At 35.8% G+C, this 20,296-nt stretch overlaps 1 protein-coding gene across 1 annotated transcript; it reads left to right on the top strand.

Moving 5' to 3' along the window:
• Nucleotides 1-232: 232 nt before the first annotated feature.
• On the top strand, nucleotides 233-18,070 carry LOC106071819 (solute carrier family 2, facilitated glucose transporter member 1-like). Its single transcript, XM_056009022.1, has 12 exons — nucleotides 233-366; nucleotides 2,487-2,585; nucleotides 2,696-2,856; nucleotides 5,396-5,520; nucleotides 7,747-7,917; nucleotides 8,220-8,327; nucleotides 9,638-9,726; nucleotides 10,571-10,669; nucleotides 11,594-11,806; nucleotides 12,874-12,949; nucleotides 14,536-14,663; nucleotides 17,401-18,070. The coding sequence occupies exons 1-12, from the start codon at nucleotides 235-237 to the stop codon at nucleotides 17,698-17,700; spliced, it is 1,701 nt and encodes a 566-aa protein (XP_055864997.1). The 5' UTR covers nucleotides 233-234; the 3' UTR covers nucleotides 17,701-18,070.
• The last annotated feature ends 2,226 nt before the right edge of the window (nucleotides 18,071-20,296 follow it).

Below are 20,296 nucleotides of genomic sequence, written 5' to 3'. Positions count from 1 at the left end.
TATTTTTCTTGTGTATTGGAGAGATCTACTCCTCCAGATGGGTATCACCTTGTGCGAGCCGGACCGTGACCTCCGAGTCGAAGGTGCCGCCCGGACCCGCACCCCCATTGTGACGCCACTGGATATAACGCTGATGAAAAGCTCTGGGAAAAGATAAATAGCACTGAACTATATAAAACATTGATTACACTATCATTTTTAGACTAAAGTCATGTGACACAATACTTTGAAAAAATGGCCGACGACACTACGCCTTTATTGACAGAGCAACTAAATTCAAATGTTTCATTAAGATCTCAGACTAGTAGCAAAGAATTTTCAGGATCAGAAAACATCGATTACCGAAGGATTAAACCTAATGAGAAGGTGCGATAACAAATGCAAGCCTAGATAATATAGATACCATATCTATTTAGCTTAGCAGAGTTTTTAATTTTTAATCACATTGACTTTGACAGTTCATTGACTGTCTCAGACTGTCTGACATTGAATGATTTGATTGATTTGAGTGATTATTTTGATATCATTCAATGATTAATTCATTGATTCAATAAAAATATATTTTTTTTAATATATATTATATAGATCTATATAACACTAGGGAGTAGTCACAATCTGCTTTTATTTGATCTATAATCTATAATAGTATAATCTATATTTATCTTTCTTTTAATCTACTACACTACTACTACTAGATCTATTACTATTTTACTAAGACTTACTAGTGAAATCTATTTTCTAGTCTTATCTGTATAATATAGGCCTAGAATATATATCAGGCTTTTCATTTTTTAAAATTTATTTCTTAACATTATCTTGGCCTCCTTCAGTTGTAGAACGACTATGGTTCGTCTCCAACACTTTTTCATGTGAGTATGGAGCCCTATTTTGGAGAGAAACTCCTGTCCACATGTATCGTAGGTTAAGGTGGCTTTCGCTTTGGTGGTAGAGTCGGGTGGACTCAGAGGTGCCCCAAAGATTCAGGAATAAAAAAAATCCCAGTCTTCACCAGGACTTGAACCTGTAACCCTCAGTTTGAAACCCAAGCGCCTAACCACTCAGCCACTGCCCCTCCCAGACATTAATAAACCCTAAAGTCTACTTTAATAGAATGCAAACCATGACACCAATAGATGTTCATTGAAATCCCATATATAGAGTTATCTTCTTCAATGTAGATACAAACTTAGCTGCTTGCCTTATTGACACAAAAGGAGAATGTAAATGCTATAACATTATTTTCTAAGTAATAATATAGACCAGAGCTTCTCAGCTGTTTTTCATTAAGTGTTTGTTAAATAAAAATAATTTCCTTTAGTATTGCAAATCAAAACTCTACTGGGGATTTACTTGCTGATAAAGATCTGGACCAAATCCCTTGTTAACCCAGATGTATAACCGTGTCATTAGGTGCTTACAACAGAGGTTCTCAAACTTTTTTGACCCAAGGACCCCCTAAGGAAAAAGCTACATTGATGCCTAATGTGACAAATGTAAAAAAAAACAAAACAAAAAAGTATTTTTTTTTCAGAGTAGTGTTTATTAACATTATTGAAATTATAAGTTTCCCTATCGGACCTTGTGATCTATAGAGCAGATGATGTTAAGTACATCTGTTTCTATAGCCAAAGGGTGTCATGTGGCCAGCACAATGACCAACAGCCTTTACTTTCCTGACTGGAGTCAGGTACCCATTAGAGTTGGATGGACCTCAGTCTTCACCAACATTCAAACCCAGGACCCTAGGTTTAACCACTCAGCCACAGTGCCTTCCTATTGAAATTATTATTTAAAAAAAAAATGAAATTAAAAAAAATTAATGACTTGGATGAAATTTTATGAGTGTATTATGCTCTGCTCTTTTAATTGTGAGGAGGCTCATTAAGGCAATGAATTCATGTTGTACCAAATAAGAAGACGGGAAAACTGTCAGAAACTTCTTTGCAATGACCCATAATGCAGGATATAAAATTGTAATGTTTCTCTAACCTGAACTAGTTCAAACATTGGTTTAAGTTCCTGTTTGTGAATATTTCAATAAGCTGCTCTTGCATTAGTATGGATTCATCTGTGTTTGGTATCTGAGCTTGTTTTTGAGCAAAAGGGCTTAATACCCAGTTGGGAAATATCCAAGTGGAAAATGTTTTCAGTCTTTGATTCAGGTTATCACAAAATAGTACATAATAGACTTATTAAACAGTGGTTAGGGGTGTGTTGATTATGTTAAATAAACTGATCATATAAAGTAGCATTTAGGGAAGAAGTTATTTTAATTGTATATAATATTTTCATCTTTTTTGGAACCCCCTTTGATCATCCCAGGGTTCTGCGGACCACAGTTTGATCACCACTGGCTTACAAAACACTGAGATTTGAATTTGAGCAAAATCAGCTGTAGCTCTAGGTGTAAAAAATAAATTTTATTGCATAACTTTTTATGTTACTTCAGTTTGTAAATGTTAATAATTGTTATTTTGTTTTTGCAGTCATCAAAATCTCATTTAGCACTTGCAATTATAGCTTGCATTCTGGGAAGTCCTTTACAAATCGGTCTAAATACTGCCATACTGAATGCACCAGAAGAGGTAAGACAATTTTTAATATTTAGGTAGACAAGTTTTCATGTTTAATAAGGTGGTTGAAATCTGCATATAAATTTTCATTCAAAAAACAAGTATTCATTCAATTTTCTCAGGTTATCAAAGAGTTCTACAATGAAACCTACTTTGATAGGTACAATGATTTCATGTCAGACTCGCTGCTTACCATGCTGTGGGCAATAACAGTGGCCTTTTTTTGTGTGGGTGGCATGCTTGGGGGAGTTTCTGCAGCATACTTTGCAGGGAAGTATGGAAGGTGAGGATAAATGATAGGCTATTACTTTCTGTTACATTTATGTTTGTAATTATGTGTACATTCAGAACTCCAGACTGAGGATGCTATTGGTTTTGTTTTCTTCCTGTAGTCTCCCTTGTTCTATTGATCAGTGTGTTCACATAATTATCTTCTCTTTTGAAGTAATGTCTGTAATTTATAAGAAGTTTCTCAAGTTTGTTCTTATAGTCTTGTGTCAGTCTTCAATTAATACTACTGATTAGTCTTCTTATAAAGTTGTATTTGGAACCTCTGTGATTGGGATTTAAATCATTAGTGATAATAGAACAGTTTTCAATGTATTAAAGATAACCCTTTCAGACCTTATGATCCATGGGGGCAGATAATGTAAAAATCATTTTGTTTTGTATGGGTTATTGTTAAGGAGGATGTCTTGTGGCCAGCACAATGACCAACAGCCTTTACTTACAACATATTTCAGGTACTCATTAAAGTTGGTTAAGCATTTGTTATGTCTTAAAGTTCTAAATGCCTAGAATCAATGGAGTTTGAACTCAAGACTTCTTGGTTCAGAAGCGAAGAGCTGTAACACAGATACCAGGCCCCACTTTATATTAGGATTGATATTTATATTATGTTGTCTCAGATTCATAATATTGAGAAGCTTGTTGTCTCTGATCCATAGTATTTAAAATCTTGTCTCTAAATGATAATTCGCATGTAATATAAAATATGTTGGCCTGTATTTGCTAGTTAAGGCCATGGGTTGTCAATGCAACATGTACATGTATTAAAACAGGATTTCAGCCTTCCTTCAGTACCAGGAAAAGGGAGAAGAGGCAGGCAGAGAAAGGGATGGGAATACAATATAAAAAAATGTCTGGGCCTGTCATTGAAAGAGATTCTATTAAAGCAGCGGTTCTCAACCTTTTAAGCTCGGTGACCCCTTTTTTTACAATCCCCCACTCTGTCATGACCCCCACCCACCCACACACACAGTAATAGAAGAGTAGACAAAAGCAATCCAAATTTTTGATGGTCTTCGGCGACCCCTGGCCAATACTCAATCGACTCCCCAAGGGGGTCGAGACCCACAGGTTGAGAACCCCTGTATTAAAGGCAAAAGACAGGAATGGAGAAAGATGGTTAACAGATCTTGTGTGGTGCCCCATTTGTACATCAGTCTAGGGGATAGGTGAAGTCCACCTTCTCTTATACCTTTTGTTTTTGCCTTGCAGCTTTGGTAAACAAGGTTTTTAGTGATCTTTAACAAATGGCATTTCTTTCAGAGCTGTGAAAACTGTAAATACTGATTACCTTCCCGAAACCTGTGACGCTTCATCACAATTTAATTAGGAAAACCATTAGCATTTTACCATCCCAGTGGCTTTTAACTATAATATTATTTTGTAGGCAAATATTGACTAATCATGCTTGTAATGTTGTGTTACTTCTTCCTTAGATAGCGCCTGACAAAAAATACTTTCTAACTACTTCATGACCTCTCTTGCTGATATCTTCTTCTTCATCTAGCCAGAATTTTGGCTGCTGAATTGTAAGCTCTTTGCAGTCTATGCTATAGAAAAGTATTACGCTGATTCTTCTCATCCACACTGAGTGTTGATTATGCTGGGTTGTTGTGGTCATCATCATCATCAAACTCCATTTGAGTGAGGGCCTGAGAGGCTCAAATCCTCCCTTGCAAAAGCCCTGGACAGAAAACCTGCTGTTTTGCGTAGTGCGTACACGTCACAATACAGGTCGAGAATTTTTGGTTTCCCAGACCTGTCAAGACAGAGATCCACAAGTCTAGGCAGTCAAAAAAGAACATGAGATGGTTTCCTCTTCTTCACAACAGCGGAGGCACAGTGAGTCGAAATTTGGCCATAGCCATGAGAAATCTGATCCAACAGGACAATGGCCTCCTGTCCTACACTGTGCTATAATAGCTTGCTCAGGCCTGGACAACCTCCACCACGGGGAAGTGCGGTCAGGGCGCTTCATGCGCTCCCAGGCTCCATGGTTTATTTGGGACTTGTGGTAGTTGAATCTGGATCTGCTTTAAGTGGATTAAATTGGGGCATTCAAACAGAGTATGGTTAACAGTTTTCGTAAGTGTGGGTACAGAGTGTTCAGTGGGTTGGTGATTATTTCTCTGTACTTCCTGATGCCAATTGGTTAAGTCATTCTTCTTTATGATTGCTGGCTATGACTTGACAGTGTTGTAATATTCTGACCATCAGATTGTACCTTTCATTGTCCATCCGCCTTTTTATTTCTCAACATGTCTATTTGCCAAGGGATCCATAGTAATGTGATTGTGATGTTAGCATTTGATGATAAATGGTGGATCATCCTGATTAAAGTTGTGCTGATTGATAAAATTTGTCTTGAAAAAAATCACCACATTGTTAAAGTGAAACATTAAGTGAACACACATTGGTTTGTTTAATAGAAGAAGGAATGTACTTTGGTCTTAAACAAAAGATTGATAGAATGGCAAGTATCTTTTACATTTATAATCTATGGTTTTATATCTAATTCTTTTGTCTTTCTCTAGAAAAAGTACTCTACTCTTGAATAATGCTGTTGCCTTTACCTGTGCTGCTCTACAAGGCTGCAGCAAAGTCTCCAAGTCTTTTGAGATGTTGATTGCTGGACGTGTTGTGGCTGGCATTTGTTGTGGTAAATGTTTTTTTGTTTTATATATCCTCATGAAAAATGATTGCGTTTTTCATCGGCATCATTCTCTGTTCTAAGACTTTTATTAAAAAACTTTATTATTAGCTCATTTGTTAATTTTTTTTTTTTGCTTCATAATTTAAATGATATAATTTATTAAAAAAATTAACAAAAATTAAACTAGATCTAATAAAAATTTATCTTGCATTTTGATCATTTTAGCTTTTTCATTCCCTTGAAGTCCTAATTATTGTGAACATATCAATAATATATATTACCCAATAGACTTTAATGCATATATTTAACTATAGAATCTGTAGTGTAGCAACCATGACCAATAGGGTCCACAGAGGCCAGTGCAAACGAAAAGCGAACAAAAATGTTGACATTCTATTTTTAATTGTATCAAAATCTAGCTTAATTTTACTAAGTATTAATGGAGCAGACCTGCCTACCGTTACGCAAAATGCGTATTCATTACGCAAAATCTCCCAAAAATGACAGCCAGTACGCAAATACGCATTTAACCCGTCGCGTTACGCATTTCGTATGCTTTTTTGTTCTCCTCTCTAGACTAGCTTACAAGCGGTCACGGAGGTCACGCTAAGCCCACCTGTGGGGAGAGGGGCGAAACAGAAAAGGTGGGGTGAACACAATGTGCCCAGATCTATATGTTGATTGGTACTTAATAGCAATTAGATGTCTAGAAATGAAGAACGCGAGAGTGAGGGAGTGGCGGGCTGGTACCAGTTTGGTACCGTCAGTTAGCTGATACACCAACGTGACTTTTTTTTGTGTGTAAGTTCATGAGTAGAAATTAATTATGTTGGTGCATTCCTGATTCTCGTATTCATTTGTATAGAAAAAAAATCGAAGAGCTATCGATTAAAAACACATTGAGTGACATTGTAGATATCTAGTCTAGATCTAGATTCTAGATCTAGAATCTAGATAACTTGTTATACAGGAATAGATCTAGATCTAGCTCGAGTCTAGCTAGTCATTACGTTATGATTCTCTACATTACCCTACAAACTAGTTATAGTATGATTTAGAATTTAGATTGACTAGATCTAGATCGATAACATCTACTACCATCTAGTCTAGATCTAGACTAGATTCTTAGTCTTAGCATAGAATAGATCAAGTATGAAGGTAGGCCTACGAAAGTTTGGATCTAGCGGATCCACGGCATCGGTAACACTTTTGAGCCCAGATCTAGAGTAGATTATATTCATTATATAGACACAGATCCAGATCTAGTCTAGATATCATCTCTATTGATCTAGATTTAGATTGTAGATCTAATCATGACATCTAATATTATATATATATATATATATATATATATATATATATATATATATATATATATATATATATATATATATATATATATATATGACAAAATAGAGGATCACGTAAGTGTTACGCATTCTGGTGCCAAAATACGCATTTTGACCGTTAGTGTTACGCATTTGGACTTTTTTTGGTAGGCAGGTCTGATGGAGTATTTATCATTAGTAAATTATATTTATCATTATTTTTTTATCTACAATAACATGCAGTCCATAAACAAAATTATTGTTGAAGTATTGCAACTATAATTTCTAATTCAATTTCTGTTTCAAGATAAAAACTTGTATATTTAATGTATTATATATATATATATATATATATAAAAGAGAGAGAGAGGGGCATTGTGGCTGAGTGATAAAACACTTGGCTTCCAAACCAGGGGTCCTTGGGTTTAAATCCCCCTGAAGACTGGGATTTTTAATTTCTGGATCATTGGGTGCCTCTCTGAGTCCACTCAGCTCTAATTAATCTATAAATGACAGAAGTTTGGGGAAAAGTAGAGGTGGTTGTGCTGACCATATGACACCCTTGTTAACCAATAGGCCTCTGAAAGGGGAAAATTTTTTTAAAGACTTTTCTAAGATAGCATAGTTTTATTAGAATTTCTCACTAGGCTCCTGTGCACAGTTTGATCAGAATTTTTTACCAAGCCCAACTCAAGTCAGGTACCCATCTAACTATCCAAATGTGCATAGGAGTCTAATAACACATTTTGACAATACTTTGAATTTTGCATAAAAGTCTAATGAAACATTCTGATCAACCTTTGTTAAGTGCCACCCAGGCAGGCTTCAATATTTACCACTTTACATATAGAAGTCTAGTGAAACATTCTTATCAAACTATGCTTGAACTTGAATATCATTGTAGGTTTGAATTCTGCTGTGGCTCCTTTGTATTTAGCTGAGATCTCACCCGTCTCTCTTCGAGGCTTTTGCGGAACTTGCAATCAGCTGTCTATTACACTCGGTGTTCTTATAGGAGAAGTAATAGGAATGAAACAGCTGCTCGGAACTGAGGCGTTCTGGCCAATATTAGTTGGTAGGTACCCAGTGTTTTTGATTGAAGCAATAGCCTTAATATTTTGACACAGTTGTCAATGACATCTATATTGCTTAACATTCATGGCTGCCTGGTAATGAAGTATGTGCTTCAGATTTTCACTATGATTTTCTTTTATGTATATAAAATATTGATTACCTCCTACGATTGCCTGCAACGTGGCCGAATCCAAACTATATTGGCACTTGCCATGCCTTTGGATACATCAGCTGTGTGGAGAGGCAGGAACTGCTTTGTATAGCGTATAAAATGTTAATTATAAATAAATTTTTTTTTTACAGCTAGTCCAGCCATTCCTGCAATCTACAGCCTTGCAACCTTGACCTTTTGTCCAGAATCTCCTAAATATCTGCTTGTGAATAAAGGCGATGATGATGCAGCCGAAGCAGGTACATTTTTGTAGTTATTATTTTAGTTGTCATCCTTGAATTATTTATATCATTAAACAAAAACATCTAAATTAAATTTTAATTGATTTCATTTGGAGTGTTAAAAAGAATAATAAATAAATGGAGAGCGCCTTGCAGTATATGTAAAGTAATCTGATAGATTGAAGTTGTATGAAAAAAAAAAAGATGCTGGCAGTGCCCAGTTCAATAAACACTTAACATTATTTTCTATTCCTTTCTAAAAATTAGATTACGATTTTAATAACATTTTTATGTAAGTCTTAAATGAAATTAAAAGCAGTAATTTTTTGTTTTATTCTCTAAGTCTGGTTCTAAATTGTTAATCATATTGATAAATGACAAAATTAAATAATAACAAACTAAACATCTTACATTTTTTAAAGGAGGGTGGCTGAATGGTTAAATGCTTCGCTTCCAAACATGGGGTCATGGGTTCGAATCTCGAATACTGGAATTTTGAATTTCAGCATTTTTAGGGTGCTCCTGAGTTCACCCAACTCTAATGGGTACGTGACTTTAGATAGGGAAAACAAAGGCGGTTGGTCATTATGCAGGCCACATGAAACCCTGCTCTTTAGCAGGGGGTAAAGAAGCAGGTGATCTTAACATCATCTACCATATAGATTGCAGGGTCTGAAAGAGGAACTTTACTTTTTATACATTTTTAAAGGAAGAAACATTTAAATTTACATTTACTTTGCACTAATCATTAGCACCCTGGTAAAAAAATAATATAATAACATTGAGTAAGACTAGCAAATGAGTCAAATTAAATAATTCACCTTGAAAAAAAACAACAACTGACCTATGAATTTTCGATAACCATTTAACTTTTTTTTTTTTGGCAATATACAAGTGAGACCATCGACTTGCATCATGATCTGTTGTAATGATTTCGTTACCATAAGATTTCATTGGGGTTGGTTGTTCATTTAGGCAAACTCCAAGAGCAATGTTCTCCTTGAGTTTTTGCAAGAAAAAAATTAAAGCATTTAAGAATTTGTCCTTTTCCTGCAGATACTGGGTTTGTTTCATCTCGATTTTTTTATTTCTTTGGTACCTATATTTGATGACAAATCAAGGGGATATCAGCAAGTATAGAAAAATGTTGCTAAAAATTTCTCAAAAAAAAAAAGGTAAAACAATATTCAAACACAGAATATTATTACAGAGAAAAACAAAAAAAAGATTTTGACAGACTGTACTTTTCAGATCGCTTCAATGTTAATTTTATATGAAAGACAATCTTATATGAATTTGTTATTTGATCAACTCCCTTGTTTCTGCAGCTTTGATTTGGTTAAGAAAAACCCAAGATGTGTCTGAAGAGATGGAGGCCATGAGGAAAGAACGTGTGGAACTCAGGAACTCACCAAAAGTAAGTTTTCTTCACATTATGTTTCAGTTTTGGATCATAACTACTTAAGATTGTTTCTTAGATTGTGTCTTGAATTAGTTCTTTAGATTGTGTCTTGGTTTAGTTCTTAAGATTGTGTCTTGGTTTAGCTCTCTCGATTGTGTCTTGACTTAGTTTTTTAGATTGTGTCTTAGTTTAGTTCTTTAGATTGTGTCTTGACTTGACTCTTTAGGTTGTGTCTTGACTTTGTGTTCCAATTTAGAAAATTAAAAAAAACAAAATGCTGAGAAAGCTTGAAAAAAATTAGCTACATTTTAATGATTTTTTTTTTTCACTTTTTGTGACTAGAATTCTAAATATTTTGGGATTGGTGGCAAAACAGAGGAGCAGTAATTTGCCTTCTGAGAGTTATGAATTAAAATCTTGGTCTAGGACAGCGGTTCTCAACCTTTTATGCTCGGCGACCCCTTTTTACAATCCCCCACTCTGCCGCGACCCCCCCCCCCCCACACACACACATACAGCAAAAGAAGAATAGACAATAACCATCCATATTTTCGATGGTCTTAGACGACCCCTGGCAAATCATCAATCGACCCCGAAGGGGGTCGCGACCCACAGGTTGGGAACCCCTAGTCTAGGATGTAAATATCTTCGTTTCTGAATAAACATCTACAGCTTTCAAGTCAAGTCAATACAAACTTTTGAGTTCTTGCTAGACTGAATTGTTTCTGCAGCAGCTTTGTTCTGAATTGAATTATGATTCATTTCAAGACACAACATTTTTCATTGAATAATTTTTATTAATTCTAATTACGCACAAAAAAATGTTTCAATATTTTTTAAACTAATTCTTATACTTAAGTTCAGTGTTATGGACCTTTGGAGGACCAGTGAGTTACGGTGGCCACTGATCATCTGTATAGTACTACAAATGTCTCAGCAGTTCTCTGGCATCAACGCTGTGAGTTTCACTTTCTAAAATAGTTTAATTTTCTAAATAAGTTTAACTTTCTAAATTAGTTTAACTTTCTTAATTAGTTATCATTTGTTTTTAATTTTCAGCGGGTAATTATTTTATGGTCATTATAAAACTAACTTACTCTGAAATCATTGGTATGTGATTATCATTAAGGGGGGGGGGGGGGCTTGAAGGCAAAGCATAGTTCTTTTATTTAAATTAACATTTGTATTCATTCGAATGGTAAGCATGGTTAGTCTTAAAAAAGAAACATTCGTTAGGCTGTTACTTACATTTTTATGTAGAATAAGTATTTCTCTGACTCAGGGGGCGCCGTGGCTGCGTGGTTAAGGGCTCAGCTTCCGAACCTGGGGTCCTGGATTCGAATCTCTGTGAAGACTGGGATTTTGAATTTCAGGATTTTTAGGGCGCCCCTGAGTCCACCCAACTCTAATGGGTACCTGAATTAAGTTGGGGGAAAGTAAAGGCGGTTGGTCGTTGTGCGGGCCACATAACACCCTGCTTGTTAACCATTGGCCATAGAAACAGATGACCTTAACATCATCTGCCCCATAGATCGCAAGGTCTGAAAGGGAAACTTTACTTATTTCTCTAACTCAGGGCTAGTGTTGGTACATGACAGGAATACAAGTTAAACATCCTCGTGGGACATGGCCTCTAGCCTAGCCATTGTAGTAGGAACTGGGTAATGTCTCCATGTAACATGGCTGAGATTAAAGGATCATATTTATAGTAGGGAAACTTGGGACAAAGTGGTTGATAAAGAGCCAATGTCTGATTCATGGCCATTGGAAGAAATCCTTCCCAGTGGTCAAAAGTTTCAAGGCCTTAGGTTCAACTTGTTTAAAGACTTTTTTTGTTTATCTGATACCTGATAAAAAAAAGACATTTTGACTTATTTCTTAGGTGATTTATTACTCGACTAGTATCTTCGGTTCCGCTGGACTCAGTAAAGAATCTTCACAGTATGCAACAGTCGGTACAGGAGCGGTCAATGTCATGATGACCTTTGTCTCTGCTCTGATCATGGACCGAGCAGGCAGGAGAACTCTACACATGATTGGTCTAGGGGGCATGTGCATTTTTTCAATTGTATTAGTTGTCTGCCTTTCGTTACAGGTAATGGCAGATTTTTTCTTCATATATTTTTTGTTTTTAGCCAATAAATATATCTGTTTAACTTTCATCAGTGTTATTATTGAACTAGTAACACCATTTATAGAAGAACAGAGGAAACAAAAGAAAACACTATTCTACATGAAAGTGGAAGGTGCAGTGGCTGAGCGGTAAAGCGTTTGGATTCCAAACCGGGGGTCTTGGGTTTGAATTCTGGTGAATGCTGGGATTTTTAGTTTTAGGATCTTTAGGGTGCCTGTGATGAGTCCACCCAGCTCTAATGTGTACCTGACATTAGTTGGGAAAAGAAGTAAAGGCGGTTGGTTGTTGTGCTGGCCACATGACACCCTTGTTAACCATGCACCATAGAAACAGATTATCTTAACATCATTTGTCCCATAGATCACTTGGGAATTTGAGGTTTTGTATTTCATTATAGACATTTTTCTTTTTAAAACTTAATATTATTCCATTGCTTTTTTTTTTCTTTTAATACTTTTTATAAAATAAATAGTGGATAACTATAGACCAGAAGGAGCATTTATTTGTAAAAGTCTGAATGATTTTAATTTTCACCCTTAGAATCATAATTTATTGTCATTAGCATTTCTTTGAAGGAAAAAAAAAAGTTTCGACTTTTTGTTTATTCTTGTACAAAGAAATGACTACGCCTAACAAACTGGACAGTATTAACTACCTCCCCCACAAAGAACAATCTACAATCTTCCAACTAAGAACAGGACACTCACCACTATTAAATTACCACCTGAACAAAATAAACTCCACACAACTCCCCCTTTGTAGACACTGCGCCCACCCCTTTGAAACCGTAAACCATATCCTCTTTTAATGCCTCTCCCAAATCCACCTTAGGCAGACCCTACTTCCACTACAGCCCAACATAACCAACATCCTGTAAGGCAGTGCTGAACAACTGAAGAAAACAGCTCACTTTTTTTCCTTGGCACAGTCTGCAAAAGAGCTGACAGCTCAGCAGCAACAAAGCTGTCTAGAAGAGGAAGAAGAAGAAGTACATAAATTTCATAATGTAATTTTTTTTTCTTCCACAGTCCACACTGCCCTGGCTTTCTTATATAAGCATTGTTGCTGTTATCATCTACATTATTTTCTTCGCCACTGGACCAGGTGGGTTTAATAACAATGTACAGTTCTCTTAAGTGTATTTCGAACATATGTTGGTGTTTGACATTGTGTATGTACTGAAACGTTGTTCTGTGTCTGAAAAGAACATGCTGGCTAGGGGTAAATTGTTTAGTGGGTATATGAGTCTCGAGTTCAAAGTCCAATACCGGTATCAAGAAATTTTGTTAGATTTTAGGAGGTTCTAAATTTTTAAAATCTTATCTTATAAAATACAGACGTTACTTCAAAAAAAAAATGATTACGTCCTATGCATGTTCCTAGGTCAATATAACAATGTAAAGACAGTGCCACATTGCAGTTTTGTTAAAATTGGCTATAAATACACTTTTGTTAACATTGGCTATAAATACACTTTTTGTTAACATTGGCTATAAAAATGAGTAAACTCCTAAATCACCTGCTATAATCTATGGCCTCCGTTCAATTGCAAAACGGATACAGATCATCTCATAGAAATTAGATAAATGGATAAGCATTAGCTATGGTCAGGACTATGATGAACACTTAGCTATTCCCCATTTGCATGCAGCTGCTAGATAGACTTTAAGATATCAGTCAGAAACTTTGTGTCATAATCTGGGAGTAATGCCGTCCCATTCTATCCTCAGTTTTCTTCTACCCACTCTTTTTATTGATGTTTTTGAACTTGAGATTTAAAGCCTTTATTTTCTTTTCAACTCTGTGAGCACTTTGTGCACCTGTGTTAATTAGCTCCCCTAATCGATTTGCTATATTTAATGTAAGAATGCTACTGTTAGTAGATTTTGCCATAGTTCAAGAGTCATGGATACCTTTAAACTGCTTCCTTTCTTTTCTAGTGCTTTTTTTTAGCATGGAATGGGTTGCCTGTGACAGCCAGGAAAACGAGTGACCTGGCAGAATTAAAGTCATTGTTTAACATGCATGATGCTTAGGACGTAATCATCTTCTTTTTTTGAAGAAACGTCTGTATTTTATAAGATAAGATGATATTTTAGTTGTTCAACCACTTACATACATTTTTAAAACTTGACTTCTAGTGGAACATAGAGCTACAACACTTTGCCGTCAGACTTATTTCTGGGCAATTTCTCTCAGGTCCATGTCCATCCTGCCGTCTTTGCTTCTTGGTCTACCGATCTCCATGTTTGCCTTGAACATCCTTTCTCTTCCCTTTTGAGTTCAGTCCAGAGTTTGCTTTGAAATATTTTCCCTTGTTTCCCACATTGTGTGCCAGTGCATCTTTTCATTTCTTGCTCAATTGGTGTTTTATGTTTTTTCCCCCCACAGTCTGTAGTTAGAGATTTTGTTTTGTCATTTAAAAAGAATAGACTTATTAAAATTTTTTAGCCTTATTTTTTTTTTTAGTATTTTAGTATTGTAATGAAGTCCATGTTTATTGAGATTTTGTATAAAAAAAAAAAGATCTAATACATAGTCAACTGCTAAAGGTGTTGATCAACTGACCATATTAGTAATAAAAATAGGATTTCAAATACTGACATGAATACATGTACAAACAGCGCACAAAAGTTCAGAGGTCACATTTCAAGTTTCCTGTTCATCATTTTGTATTTTTCATCTTCCAGGGGCCATACCGTGGTTCATGGTTGCGGAGATGTTTGCCCAGAGTCCGAGAACAGCTGCAGTCGGTGTTTCTGTGGTGGTCAATTGGCTGTGTAACTTTACTGTCGGCATAGTGTTTCCTGTTCTACAGGTTTGTGCAGATTAGAAGTTGTTAAGCCTCAACACACCTAACAGCACTCTTAAGATAACTCTCACAGCAGAAATAAGTCACAGTTGTAAAAATCTATGTACAGCTAAATAGTTCTTTTTGGATGGCATCATTCTAAGACAGTGTTTCCCAATGCTCGGTACGTGTTACCTCCAGGGGTTACGGAAAAGAGTTTGGAGGGGGTACGCGTTGCACCTCATTACCTACACTTATTTTTTTTTTCATCATTAATAAATTAAAATAAATTATGAATAAGTTTTAATTCACATTCTTTACTATTATTTTATATTTATACAATCTACCAGCGTTATTTTACTTTAAAAAAAATAAATTGAACAAGGATCAAATAATGAATAAGGATGTTTCTTCAGACAATTATTCAATTAACCTCAGAACTGCACAAAATAAGCCCACTAATTGAATACTTAATTGCTTCAGAGTCTTAAAAATAAAAATAAGGCATGTACTTTAACCCCTTTCTGGTTACTAATGCAACAACATGTGTATCCAGCTTTAACAGAAAAAGTTTTGAAATATATCTTGCCTTTTCCAACTTTTTATTTCAGTAAAGTTTTTTTTTTAATTATTTGTAGACATTAAGTCAAAAATAAGGAACAGACTGTAAGACCTGGAACAGTATCTCAGATTAAAATTAACAACCAGGGAACCAAAATCAAATGATCAGTCATTTCAACACAAACATTTTTTTTTTCTTCTCATGCACGTGCATTCGGGGGAAGGGGGGAAGGGTACTCATTCCAAAATACTAAAAGGGGTACACCTATGACAAAAGTTTGGGAAATACTGCTCATATTGCATTCTGAAGTACAGTTCTGCAGTGTTTTAAGCCATGACATTCTAATAATGTTATATTGTATTCAAATGTCTTGCTTGACCATGCACATGGCAGCTAACCAACAAAGCGTATAAGAAGTGACTGATAGTTTGTTTGGCTTTGTTTTCTAAAAAGACTTTTCTGTTGTGTTACACATAACTCTTAGCCTTTTCCTCTTCTTCTTCTAGCCAGCTTTATTGCTGCTGAGCTGTGAGCTCTTTTGCAGACTGTGCCAAGGAAAAAAAGTGTGCTGTTTTCTTCAGTTGTTCAGCACTGCCGTACAGGGTGTTGGTTGTGTGAGGCTGTAGTGAAAGTAGGGTCTGCCTAAGGTGGATTAGGGAGGGGCATTAAAAGAGGATATGGTTTACGGTTTCAACGGGGTGGGCGCAGTGTCTGCAGCCTTTTCCTCAAACTTCTGTCTTTTACCCTCACTGCCTACACGCTAACAAAAATATCTACTCATGGCCGTCTAGGTATTTTTGTTATGTTGTACTAGCACCATGAGTCTACACTATGTTTATTAAAATGTAAATTAAAGTTCCCCTTTCAGACCTTGTGGTTTATAGGGCAGATGATGTAAAGGTCATCTGTTTCTGTGGACCAAGGTTTACGAGGGTGTCATGTGGCCAGCACAACGACCAACCGCCTTTACTTTTCCCCAACTAATGTTAGGTACTCATTAGAGCTGGGTGGACTCAGAGGCACCCGAAGATCCTGAAGTTAAAAATCCCTGTCTTCACCAGGATTCGAACCCTGGACCCCGGTTCGGTAACCAAGCGCTCAGCCACCACGCCTCCCTTGTTAAAATGTAAATTAAAGTAAAGTTCCCCTTTCAGACCTTGTGATCTATAGGTCATCTGTTTCTGTGGCCACTGTTAACGGGGGTGTCATGTGGCCAGCACAACAACCAACCGCCTTTACTTTTCCTCAACTAATGTCAGTTTCAGTTACCCATTAGAACTGGTTGGACTCAACTCAGAGGTGCCCAAAGATCCCAGAATTAAAAAACCCAGTCTCCAACAGGATTCGAACCCAGTACCTCCAGTTTGGAAGCCAATCACTTTACTGCTCAGCCATCGCATTTGTTAACAGCATTATAAAAATTAAACTTCCATTAAAATTCCTCTTATTAGTTTGCAAACTCTTAATGGGTGGAAACTTGAACCCCGAAATTTGAGGAGTATTTCTAAATCAGCTCTATCAATTTTCCTACAAATTGGAGAGTTTTTTGTATATCTGAGAAAAATTGACCAGCTAATTGGCCAAACAGTGAAAACTGTGGATTGACTTTTATAATTTTTCAAACTACAATCATCTTAAAATTAAGTTTGGCTATTTTGAACACACAGCACTCGACTCAAATGGTTATTTTTATTCAGTTAAGAGTTTAATAAATAAATGGCCATTTTGTACACTGTTTTATGTAGAAGTATTATTATAGCGTTTATATAGCTTTTATATGGCGCTATTTTCATGCTTATAGCATGCTCAGAGCGCTTTTGGTCCAATCTCATTTGTGGACCAGTGGGGGGGAGGGGGTATCTAGGAGTTGGTTTTCCGTGCTGCCTTTAGGTGCTCAGTAAACACAACTCTGCCCGAGTCGGGTGTCAAACCTTGAGCCCCCTTCTAGGTAGCCAAGCCAAGCCAAGTTCAAGCGCACTTGGCCTCTCGACCATGATTGTAAGCAAGATTGTAATGGAAAAATTTGATTGTGCAAGGTTACTGAAATACAATTAGAAATAAATAGAATATGAAATGATAGACCATAATTAGCTTCATAAAGGAATTAATTAAAATGTTTTTTTTTTTTTAAATATTACTTGTTGTTATTATTACAATCTTTCAAAATCATTCACTTTATTCTGTTTTTTTTTTTCCTTACAGAAAGCAATAGAAACATATTCCTTTCTGCCTTTCTCCGTCATGCTGTTGTTGTTCTTCATCTTCACCTACATGTTTGTCCCAGAGACCAAAGGCAAAAGTATTTCTGAGATTACCCGGCTGTTTAAATCCCCCACGGTTGGCAGCTCTGTTAATGATCTTCCAGAGTCTGACATTTCTTATGAGAGTCTCAAGAACAGGTACAGTACCCAAGTCTTGATCATCGACCCACCTGGCATAGACGAGACTCCTGAGTATTCTATCCAGACAAGTGGTAGGTCAGAAAAAGTGGAATTCCAGTAGATCGGTATGCAGTGCGATCCAGTTCAAACTGGTATTGCCTTTAAGTATTTTGTAATTAGCTCAGATTTTATGATACAAAGTAATTTTTGTGTGCAACTTAATTTAACCACAGGGCTTTCTCAATAATTCTTCAAGTAATATAATTCTCTTGTATGTAAATATTTGTACAATGTAACGGTATGATTTATATATTCAGCATCACCACAGATGCACTACAGAAATGTACATTATTTATAATAATGTGATGTTACTGCATCCTTCAGGTTGTGATGCCAATTAAGGTGATTTATTATTTACGTAATTGGAATTATTCGGCAATATTTGCTTAAAGCTAGAATAAGCCTTTCTTGTATTAGTGTAACAAATTGAATATGAACAGGCTTTTAATCTTAACTTCTAATTACCTGATGTTAAAAAAAGTTCATGGCGATTCATAGTCATTTATTTTTTCCAGTTAATGGTTTCAATTCTACCATGTCAAAGATTTTCTTAAATGATTCAAATAATCCTTAAACCTTGACATCATCTTCATTGAACCAAATTTTATCTTTTTACACAGGACTTATTTGTCTTGCTCAATATATCAGCTATTTGACATGATACATATCTTGAAGCAATAGAACTCAGGTGATGGTACATACTTTTTCCAAACGGTTGTATTAGTGTAAATGGATTAATTGTTGTTGTTTAATTTTTGTCTGTAATTGAAGCCAACTATTTTATAGCCAGCTTTGATGTGAAGTCGCCATAGCTAAGTTTATTATCCAACTTACAATTCAATTACTTCCTAGACTCAAAAGCTTAGATTATATAATAAGCAGCCAGTATCCTGGTGATATTTCTTGTACATAGCAACATAAGGATCCCCTTTATGATTGAACTCGAGTGCCAAATTGAAGGACCTAGATCAAAAAGGTGGTCAAGTCGCAAGTTGGTCAACTTGAGAAAAATGGCAAAAACACTATTTTGTTTTTGTTTCTCTTGATATTTGGTTCTTGTGGGCTATGAACTAAAATTTAGTGTTTCTATGCTTAATAGACAATTTTCCACTGTGCTATCTTAGGGATCTGGGGCAAAGCTATATAATTGACATTTCTGTCAATCTAAGTAGGGGAAGTTATTAGGAATTGACCATCCTTTATTGAAAGACAAAAAAAAAAACATGCTCATGATTATTCTATACTTGAGTCTATTCTGAGCTAAACTATTGTAACATGCTATTTTATGATATTATGTTAAAAGTCTCAAACCAATGCAACAGTTTGACAGGTAAATTGACAGGTAACTTATATTCCTTTTGTTAACACTACTCAGTGCAACATAGTGTTCATGTCCATGCAGTTTCATGCATAAAGTGGCTACAGATGGACCTAGCCCCCACCTGTACATTAGACATAGCCTACCTCTGTTTTCAATGGCACTTTGTACACATATCTACACTTCAACACATGGGAAGCCTTCTCAGAAAGTGCGCAGAGCATCGTGGTGACTAAATTTGTCACTAATTCAATTTTTATAAAAATGGGGCATAACCTCCTTCTTGCACTAGTGCCTTCAATTATAAATATGGTTTTAAAATATATTATTATTATTATTATAGCTTTTATATAGCGCTACGTTCATGCTTATAGCATGCTCAGAGCGCTTTTTGTCCAATCTCAATTGTGGACCAGTGGGGTATCTAGGAGTTGGTTTTCCGTGCTGCCTAAACACAGCTCTGCCCAAGTCGGGTGTCGAACCTCGAGCCCCCTTCTAGGTAGCCAAGCCAAGCCAAGTTCGAGTATACTTGGCCTCTCGACCACGCTTCCCAATTAATTATAGGGCAAATCTCTTTGTTTGTTATTCTATTTCATTTCAATTGATTGTATCAATATGGAAAAAGTCTCTTTTGCACTATATAATGTTTAGACTTCTTTTTGTTTTCATTTAGGCCAGTAAAGTTTAACTCTTCCACATTGTGTATGTTTGTTTCGATATATCTCCCACACTTTTTGATTGGCTCATTATTCATTATAAACAAGCTCCACAGGAATATATTTCTAGAGGCATTGAAACCGAGCCTAAATTATTTTGATAGTAACATATCTTTACATTATTTTATCACTAGAGGTGGTTGAATTTTTTAATTTTTTTTTACACTTGTGGTGTTTTTGGTTACAAGCCATGTCCAATAATTTTGTGTGACCAAAAAAATCTTCATAATGCTAAGCTGAAGTTCCCTTTCATTTTCATGTCTATGTTTTTGGATGTCCCTTCAGAAGTGAAGGTGATTACATCCTAGCTCAAACCTGGCGTAGGACATCAGGGGCTTACAGCAGGCAGTATTTAAACTCTGGTCCATCGTAATGACAGTTCTAAGTGCATAATACACCACCATGCAGCCATCTTTTTTCTAAGGCTTTTCTTTTGTTACTAATTTTTTTTAAATTTATTGAAAGTGTAGATTTTCTTGTTTAAAATAGACATAGTGTTGATTTGTTTTTGAAATAAACTTTTGAAAATTAAAAATAAAACGTAACCATTTCATTTACTCAGAATTTCTATTCAAGCAAGCAGTTTTTAGAAGTAGTCAAATATCCATAGCTATGTGGCTGCT

Source organism: Biomphalaria glabrata, chromosome 13, assembly GCF_947242115.1.
Source record: "Biomphalaria glabrata chromosome 13, xgBioGlab47.1, whole genome shotgun sequence".
NCBI lineage: Eukaryota > Metazoa > Mollusca > Gastropoda > Planorbidae > Biomphalaria > Biomphalaria glabrata.
The sequence above is the reverse complement of the archived record's forward strand: the minus strand, read 5'-3'. Positions and strand labels throughout refer to the sequence as shown.

What these genes read in the sequence shown, in the direction of transcription:
- LOC106071819 (XM_056009022.1), top strand. Translation starts at nt 235, where the DNA reads ATGGCCGACGACACTACGCCTTTATTGACAGAGCAACTAAATTCAAAT. An exon ending in TACTGAATGCACCAGAAGAG is followed by an intron (nt 2,586 to 2,695) that starts GTAAGACAATTT and finishes CAATTTTCTCAG; the next exon opens with GTTATCAAAGAGTTCTACAA. An exon ending in TAGTGTTTCCTGTTCTACAG is followed by an intron (nt 14,664 to 17,400) that starts GTTTGTGCAGAT and finishes TTTTCCTTACAG; the next exon opens with AAAGCAATAGAAACATATTC.